This window comes from Gekko japonicus, unplaced genomic scaffold (assembly GCF_001447785.1).
Source record: "Gekko japonicus isolate JY-2015 unplaced genomic scaffold, Gekko_japonicus_V1.1 scaffold814, whole genome shotgun sequence".
NCBI classification, from domain to species: domain Eukaryota; kingdom Metazoa; phylum Chordata; class Lepidosauria; order Squamata; family Gekkonidae; genus Gekko; species Gekko japonicus.
In genome coordinates, this window is record NW_015169799.1 from 291,093 (window position 1) to 300,864 (window position 9,772).

The following is a 9,772-nucleotide window of genomic DNA, read 5'->3' on the forward strand; positions in this document are numbered from 1 at the left end:
CTGGTTGGATTCAACTGATAATGTTTAATAGGGTGGTTTTAGCAGGAAGAAAAATGGACTCTAATCTTACATTAACCATGTGCTTAAATATCTACCACTAAAATAGGAAGAACTTCAAAATGCTTCACTGTGGCTAGATTGTGTTCCTAGTGCTTGTACATGGTCCAAGTTTCAATCCATAGCACCTCTGTATCTCAGGTCGAAGGCTGGGGAAAGCCTCTGCCAAAGACTATGGCAAGTGAACAAAAGCCATAATAGATTGTATTGAGCTAAACAAAAAAACAGACTGAACAAGGCAGCTTTTGAATGTTGGATCTGTATCCTTTTGTTGCAAGTGTGCACCCAGAACATCAAGATTTACACAGATAAATATCTGATTAAGTAGGCAATGTGTCCGAAATAAAATGTTATGCCATATTAAACAGAAAACTCCTCAAAGTTCATGTTAGCCCAAACAATAATCTGAGCATTTTAACTACAAACAGTAACATCATTTTCATAATTACAACCTTGATAGTATTCCAAAAAATAGAGACATGATTCACAATCAGACTAAACAAACTTTTCTCAGATGGTTGAAAAGTAAACAGAAAATGTGAGATATGGGGGGGGGGGATATAGGTGGTCAACAAAGAGTGAAGTAAGTGTTCTATATTACATATGCTAAGCCTACACATTCCATTCTAACACCTTTCCTGTTTCATGACAAATTCCTTGGGGAATTATAAAGAAAAGCATGTTGGAGAAGCTATACTTGTATAAGAAAACAATCCCAAAAAAATCCAGAAAAGAATTCAAAACCACCAATCTGCAGTTTTCCAGCACTCTTTTAAAGGACCCAACTTTTATAAACTCCCAGGAAGCACTGCACATTTAGACACACAGATGGTGAAAACTAAAGAGAGGCCAAAATTACAAATGCTTGTTTTAAACTTTTTTTAAAAAAAATTGTAGGCTCACATAAAGAGAAAGATAAGTACATAAACAAAAGACCTGCTAGGCTGTGGTTCTCTTTTTCTTGTTATTTCTAAGCATAAATACCATAACTCTTCTGTAGCTCCTGTTCATTTTAGTAGGGGGTTGCTCAAGGGACCATCTTAGTGGCATGTGAAAATAGGGTCCACACTAGGGGTGTGCATTCTGAAATTTCTGAATCAAAAACATACACAAAAATGCTGTTTTAGGTTGTTACTAAGGTTTTTTAGATCAGTAACACAAATCCAGTATTCATAGGCATTACAAAAACACCCCTCCAAAAATCCGTATTGTTTTTTGTGTTTGGGTACTTACTGTCCACCTATGCGATGGAGAACACAGTCCTGAGATGATCTAAACAAACGAAGCACAGACTGATAGAACAAAGCGCTTGAGCGTAGCAAAGTATATTATAACATACAACAATATTAAAGCAGATACTAATACACAAAAGGATGGTAAGTTTCAGGTGAAGGTGAACTTCTATCAAAATGCAAGTGAATCCGATGAAAACCTCCGGAATGACTCTTCGTTTCGCCTCTTCATCAGAAAAATTCCTATGCGTGTCTAGTTTCATTCATACCACAGTTTGACATATCATATACAAATCTCCTGGTTTTTCTACCATAAATACATTCTTTAAACAAACGTTTCACCAGGTGTGACTTAGCTCATGATGCAAAGTGCCTTCCCATTACATGGGACCGTTCATACGCTAAAGAGCCACACACCAGGTACTGATTTCCCCTGTTGTGGCTGATAAGAACAGTCTTTTGCCATCTTATATATGTTGCACTTCTGAATTGTTTTTATGATTTTAATTGTTTCATTGTTTTATAACACCGATGAGCCTGTAAGCCACTCTGAGCCTGCCTCGGCAGGGAGGACGGGGTATAAATCAAATAAATAAATAAACCAATTAAAATAAATAAAGTCAATTACCTTTGGAAACACACCTTAGAGAAGGAATTTCCACGGAGGAGTCTGTGTTCAGACTACTCCATGTACAGCGCCAGCTTTAGGTGAATAACTTCCCTTTGGGGTTCTTTAGGATCAGGGGGAAAGGCTGGGTGAGAACAAGGGCCCACTCCTCACCTGTGTCACACCTTGTCAGAAAAATCAGGCTTTTAAACAACATTCTTGGAGCTGAGGTATGACCCTGATCAAAGTGGTGAACCTGGAGACAACTAATAAACAAATATATCATGTAGCTTAGCCCTCACACACACCCCACCCCACCCCAGCCCCCTGCCACTGCTGCCTCCTCCTCCAGGAACCCGAAGAACTTAATTACTAATTAAGGCACCCCTACAATGGATGCTCAGTGTGAAGACACGTGTCTCATAGCAACTGCGTGATTGAGTCATCTCATGCAGTTACATACACGAGTCCTTTTTTTAAAAAAAAATGAACTCTATTCAAAGATTGGAAGAACAGGGCTGGGCAGTTTGTTTTAAAGAAAGCCTTCTTTACCTTGTGAAAGGAAACAACAAAGCACAATAAGGAAGGATGGCAAATGCAGAGTTTTCAGAGGAAAGGTTAAAAAAATATTGTTAATCAGTCACTGTATGATTATGTGAAACACTGATGCAGAAGAGAGGATATATTTATTTATTTTTTATTTATTTATTTAACCGAAGGGGTCTCTGGGCGGTTCACATTATGTCGTTCTAAGAACTTACTATCCCTATGTAAGGCCACATCTGAAGTTAGGGGTGGGACTTCCTATCAGCACCCTAGTGGTATATGCGCTCCTTCTATTTACTTTTTTCTCCTTCGGCTCGGATCGGCTGAAAGGTGCTGAAAGGTACCTGCTTTGGGGGTCTGTGAATCAAACAAGAGAGCCAGTTTGGTGTAGTGGTTAGGAGCATGGACTTTAATCTGGGAGAACCGTGTTTGATTCCCCACTTCTCGACATGCAGCTGCTGGTGTGACCTTGGGTCAGTCATAAGTTCTCCTAGAGCTGTTCTCTCAGGAGCAGTTCTCAGGAGAGCTCTCTCAGCCCCACCTACCTCACAGGGAGTCTGTTGTGGGGAGAGGAAGGGAAAGGAGATTGTAATCCACTCTGAGACTCCTTCAGGTAGTGAAATGTGGGTGTATAAATCCAATCTCCTCCTCTTCTTCTTTTTTGTCATTCTGTTTGAAAGTTAAGGTGTTTTTAGATTAGACGGAGAACTATGTTTTGTGCAAATTTAGTCTGAAGATATTGGGTTATTTCAATGGATCGATCTCCAGATATCTTTAAAAATGTCTGACGCAGGCCCTTGAATTATTCCTAAAAATAATGGTCCTGAAACTCTGGAACCCCAAAGTAACCAGATGCATTTGAATCCCAAACCAGTAATGTCCTACGTGAAAACCACCAGTCACAGTAAAATTCTTCCCTAATCCCATATCTGAGAGTATAACCATTTTTTTCTCAGCGTACCCCCTCCCATCCTCACGTCAAGTTCTGTACCAAAATATGTAGGAACACTCATCTTATGATATGACATCATCACATTGTGAGCAGTAGCAGGCGTTGATAAGGAGCAGGGACAGGGAAACCCACAGTATAAGGAAATAATCTCACAAAGCCAGGGTTCCTATACATTATATAAAAAGGTAAAGGTTTCCTTGTTCGAAAGCCAGTCGAATCCGACTCTAGGGTTGTGGTGCTCATCTCTGTTTCAAAGCCGAAGAGCCAGCGCTGTCCGAAGACATTTCCGTGGTCATGTGGCCAGCATGACTAAACACCAAGGCGCACGGAACGCTGTTACCTTCCCACTGAAGTGGTACATTATTATATTATATTATATTATATTAAATTATATTGGGGAGAAATAATTTGGCACTGAAATGCCATTTTTGGCAGTACTCCTGTGACTCAAATAAAAAGCCATTTCTGTCCTTAGTTTGCAATCTCTAGGTACCTTTACCATTTTTCATTTACTGGGCTGGATCCAGTGTTCTGTTTGTACAAGAATTACAGATCTTGTTTTCCTCTGCCCAGTTACTGCTGACCTCAGAAAAGGGAGGGGAAATTTGCCCCCTCTTCAGCCCTCCAATCCATGCAGCCGTTAAATCATGCAGACCCATAACACTTGAAAATCAACTTTCCAAGGGTCAGAAGGGCCAGCTGGTGGAAGGGGAACAAGAGACAGATTCACAACTGTCATTACCTTCTACTGACATGTGGCTGGATCCAACCCATGTTTTCTGAAGCATTTTTAATTTGTAAAATGTTTTACCATTTTATTGTGTTAAAGGATCAAATACTTTAAATTTATTTCCACACCAACAGCCTCTCCAGGGTCAACCTCAGCTTGGGGTATGTGAGTGAATGAGATAGAAGGGGATGATGGCAAATTGAAGGTTTTCATAGATGCAAGAAATACAAAGAAATGTTCCTGGCAAAAGTCTTGTTTTATTAGAACAGATTGTAATGCAGACAATTATGTTTGGTGGAGCCAGCCACCTTTCAGTCCAGCTTGTGGAAAGAGACACTCTGCTATATTAGAAGTATTAGAAAACACTGAATGGACCATTAAACACAATACCCCTCTATTCCTCCAGCAAAATCAATCTTGGTCCCGGTCACATGGGCCAGAAAATGCAGGGGGGAAGCATGGCTGTTTGCCCTGGAGAAAACTAATGCACGGCCGTCGGATCAGACGTCCCGTGGTTTGGGGGGAGGTGCTGCTCACACGACAATCCTGTGGCGCGGCAACGGCAAAGAAGTGGTGCGGCGCAATCACAGCAGCAATGGCTAGGCGCCGCTGCTGTGGCAAACGGGGTTGTGGTTTTTTAAAAACTGAAGTGTGCGCATGTGCCGTTGGGTGTGTGTACGCATCCCGTGGAGACTTGGGGGGAATAAAACCTTTTGGCGACGGGACATGGGCGGGTGCCGGATGCCATGAACTACCACCGGAAATGCGATCAGACGCCCGCCCTTGCCCCGCGGTTTCCGGAAACTAGTACCTCGAAGGTACTAGTTTTTTACACCGGATCTTTGGCGGGAAGCCTCGGGTTAGCCACAGGAGCTCTACGTTTCCCAGATGTTGTGGTCTGATGGTGCCCGGAAAATCTGCCTATCTTCTGTCTCTGTAGCATGCCTACTGCTTCGTGTGACCGCAGCCCTTACTTAGCTTTCTTTAACTTAACAACAATCTACTACGCAAAATTAAAAAATACATTCCACAGTTCTTGTGACCTGGATGTTTATAGACTGATCTGAATAGGATACTGTGTCATAGGAGTAATGATGAAAATGTTCTATGCATCTCTGACTTCTGGATATCTTGGGACATCCACATCCATTGGAGCAATAGGGAGTGAAGCTGAAGCAACAGGGAGTGAACAGGACTCCGTACTTTGTTGTTCAGGCAGTTCTAAACTTTTCAAAAGTGCAGTATTAGGTCTATTCACAACTTTGAATGGAAAAACATTTGTGATGGTTCTATGAAGTCTTTGTTGAGATGTACAATTCCTTGCAGTACTCAAAGCAGGAAATTCTTCACGAAGATGAAATCTCCTATGAAATATAAATGGCTGTCTGATTGCTTTTCTGTATTTCTTTTTCTTCATCTTGCTTATAGTTTCCAGCCAGGCAAAGTGGTAATTTGGCATGATATGATACAGATTAACAAAGGAGAAAGAATTGTACATGGCACTTCTGATTCTAGTCCTAGGAATAAAAAATTCTGTTGAAGATGATGCTTAGTCTTCAATAGGGATGGGCATGAACCAGATCAAAAACAAAAGCAATGTTTGTGAACTGAAGAGCCACCACAAACTTCCATGAATTTTAAGGCAGTTCGTGGTGGTTCGTGAAGAGGATAAAGCAGGGGTTCAAATGGCTTGGAGCTATTTAAACCCCTGCCTTCTGCTCTTCACAAAAAAACAGCTAAATAGCAAAGAGCAGCAGGGAGCAGAAAGAAAGGTTTTAATGGTTTTAAGCCATTTAACCACCTGCTTTCTGTTCCCTACAAAAAGTGGAGGGAAGCAGAAAGCAGGGGTCACAAACTGATAGAAACAGGTTTAGTTTGCAAACCACGCTCCCATTTTGTATTGGTTCATGATTCAGTTCGTGGTTCGGCCACAAACCACGAAACAAACCACAAAAATGCAGTTCATGCTCATCTCCTTGAGGATTTTTGTGCACTTCAGTCATGTCCAAAGTCTACAGACTGTGGGATATAACAATTCTTGTTCTATGGAGGAGCAAGTTTATATTAGTGATCTTTAGTCCCTGTTAGGGTTGCCAACCATCCTGGAGAAAAACATCCACTCCCTTAGAGACTTTATGGGATGTTATCACATATGAAAAGCTTCACCTACTCATTTCTGCACCTTAAGCCTCTTCCTGAAATTGTTTGTGAAAGCACATTCCTGCATCTGCAGCTTCTTAAACCTGTTGCAGATGGTGTTGTGGAAAGTTTTTTTTAAAGAATCTGTCTTAGTGTCATGGCTGTGTGAATAGTTAAAACCCATGTACATGAACGTCTCAAAAATAATCTGGAGGGTTGGTCTTACCAGGGAAATCTGTGTGTCTGTAAAATACTGTCAAGTGGCAGCTGACTTATGATGAACCCAGCAATGGGCTTTCAAGGCAAGTGAGAAGCAGAGGTGGTTTGCCATTGCCTCCCTCTGCAGAGTCTTCCTTGGTGGTTTCTATTCCAAGTACCAACCCTGCTTAGCTTCTGAGATCTGACAAGATTAAGCTATACCATTCTGCCTTCCTTCCAACAGGGAAATATACTAGAATGTAATCATAAGCATGCATATTTAACAACAGGCAATATTCAGTATGATCAGTAACAATAGTGAAATGATATCCAAACAGATATGTGAAGTATAAGATACAAGTGAACAAAGTCCCATCAAATCATTGTAACTACCAGCATTTGTAAAGGTAATTAAAATGTCATGTATCTCGATGGAGCATACATTAAAGGAGACAGAATTTCTAATCATGGTCAATTTCCATAACATGGAAGATTTCTGGCCTTTAGAACCATGTATCCCAGTGTGTTGCAGAGTTATAAGGCAGTGGAGATCACCTAGTAGATTTTGTTTGGTGAGAAAGAAGAATGGAAAATATTTACCTTACTCTTTATATGCAAGCCAAGAACAGTTTGTATATCTTTGCCAGGGACTCTACTCCAAGCAAATCATTTTCAGTCCCTTGAAACTCTTGATATAAGTTTCAGAACTTGTATGAGTATTTCCTTGTGCACTAAAAGGCATTTTACTCATCTGTCCAAATATGGTATTGTGAGTTGGGCTCTGTTGATGCCTATGAGACCCTCACCCCAGGGGACCCCCTCTATCTGCATAGTGTGAATCTTCTTTGTGGTATACGTATACATCTGAGTGTGGGCCTAGAAATCATAGAAGGAACCTGAACTAAACTAGCATCAGAAGGCAGTGGGTCTTGCCAAGGAATGCAGGGCAGCTTCTTTATCAATTATGTGTAAACTTGCCCTAAGAGGGATTTGGTGAAGGGACATTTCCCCCAAGGACCTCGAAACCTCCACCCAGATAATTTGATCCCAGTTAACAACCCAGATTTCCAAAACAATAAGCAATGGGTCAATTCCAGCAATTTCCTTCCTATCTAAACCGGACAGGACAATTCTAGCCCTTTCCTATTCATGACAAGCACCCAGCCATAGATAAATACATATCTGACTTCCAGATCTCCCAAGGGAACATTTCTGATACTCTCAATGCAAAGGAGGAAAACTCCCCCTCACACACACACAAAAAAGATTTTTCAGGCTCTCTCATCCTCAAAAGACATTATCCACACATTCCACTGCCAGCACCCCTTGCCCTCATCAAAGGTATAAAGTTATTCCTCAGCCTCAATTCTTGTAGCTGGTTTTGGAATCAAACCCAGCCTCTGGGTTGGCCCCTCAGCTCTCTGACCCTGAATCTCTGCTGTACAGACCTTCCATTGAGCTTTCTTCCACCTGGTCAGTTTCGACTCCCAACATCATTTCTTTGCCACTGCAGAAAACCCATTTCTTTCGCCCGCTTCTTTTCAGGAGAAGCTCATATGTCCCATTCATTTTCTTTTACAGGCTTATTTTCCCTTTAGATAGGCAGCAGTTTTAGGGAAAGGTTCTGGTGTGTTATTTATAGTATTGCATTTCCATTCTGTAATTTTCATTACTATTCTACCTTATGGCACAGATTATTTTGGCCTCTTTTTCTGTTTGTAAAATAAAACTGTGTTTGTTTAAGAGTCTTATTTCTCTCATTTTTTCAAGGTTTGATCTGAATTGGTAAAAATAGGCTAAAGACCCCAAGTATAAAGGTGCCCAAAATATTTATTTGCACATTTATTCTGTGCAAGTAGGGAGATATCTTTTCATATTACAGCTCTGACAACAGTGTGAAAAGACATCTTTCTCTGAGGCAGGTCGCAGCCCATTTGTTTTTTAAGAATCCATTCTGTGCTCTGTGTGAGTCCAGAATTCATCACCACTGTATGATTCCCACAAACCCTGGAAAATTCAGAGATGTGGATAAAAGGCTTATTTTTTAGAAGAAACTAACTCCTATCCTATTGTGGCTGTCTTTTGTAGGAGTGAGAAAGACAGAAAATACCTAAGCCATGTACAATACATGCAAATACCCGAAAACATGGAGTAAACTTCTAAACATTACAGCAACTTACAAAAACGAATATATATATATATATGTTTAATCACGGGAGAAAACAGATGTTACAAAAGAGGGTGTTAGAGGACCTCTAGGAAAAGAAATGTGGAATTGAGAAACAAGAAACAGAAAAGTTACTTAGGTTGCACAATTTTCACACTATTATAGTTGATTTATTTTTCCTCACAGTGTACTTGCAGAATATGGCATAAGCATTCCTGGTTGTGAAATGCTGATTTTTTTTCCTGTTTCAGCTTTGTGAAGTAGAAGTAATGACAGGAAGTATTACTGGGGACAGCACTGTTCTATTAATGCCACATGGGGCCAGTTTTATCCGGGATTCAGGGTAAGGGTGAAATAGCCCACAGTTCTTGCAGCTAAGACAAGGAGGAACAAACATCTGATGTGGAAAGCCGTGATGCTCTGGCAGTGCTTCGACTTCTCTGGCCTGTAACAAAATTGAAGTTTTTTAAAAGTTAAAAACACATCCTAATAAATTGGTAGTATTTTAGAGCTAATCTAGATGCTAGATTCCTGTGCTGTTTCATGCTGTGGTGTGCAACCAGGAATGTGGGTAGCATCACAGGAAATGGCTGTACTGAATATGGCAAGTTTACAATACAGACTCCACAACTTTACAATTTTCAGCAGCAGAAACTGTGATGTTTGAAATGCTAAACTAATATGTGTAATGTCCAAAGTAAGAACTTTCTGGGTGATAGGGCTGCCAGATAGGGTTTCCCCTCTCAAAGGGCCTCCAACCCATCAGCCTGGATCTGGCCAGTGGGGGGAACCCCACCCCTAAAGTGCCTAGATTGGGCCGATGTCCTCAGCACGATGACAACACCCAGAGATGACGTCATCGCGCTGGGCACGTCGCCAGTGAACACTCTAGCATTTGGCCTACTCCCCCACCCCACCCCCGCTGCAACAGGTAAGTGACCTGGCAACCCTGCTGGGTGATTCCCTAAACCTGAATGAAAGTTACTTTAAAAATGTTAATAAACAAAACCTTTTTATTACTTTAAATTCATTTGGTTGATTATGGCTGTGGTCGCACACACTAAACAATCCACTTTCAGTGCACTTCCCAACTGAATGTTGCCAGTTCACACAGTAAAATCCAATTGGAAAGTGCACTGAAAGT

At 41.0% G+C, this 9,772-nt stretch overlaps 1 protein-coding gene across 1 annotated transcript in view; it reads right to left on the reverse strand.

The window, feature by feature from the left end:
* Nucleotides 1-8,849: 8,849 nt before the first annotated feature.
* The window catches only part of TNIP3 (TNFAIP3 interacting protein 3), a 31,319-nt gene continuing 30,396 nt past the window's right edge, over nucleotides 8,850-9,772 (reverse strand). Inside the window, exon 8 of the mRNA XM_015417089.1 lies at nucleotides 8,850-9,073. Within this exon, the coding sequence (XP_015272575.1) occupies nucleotides 8,876-9,073 (198 nt within the window). The 3' untranslated portion in view covers nucleotides 8,850-8,875. The remainder of the gene's footprint in view (nucleotides 9,074-9,772) is intronic.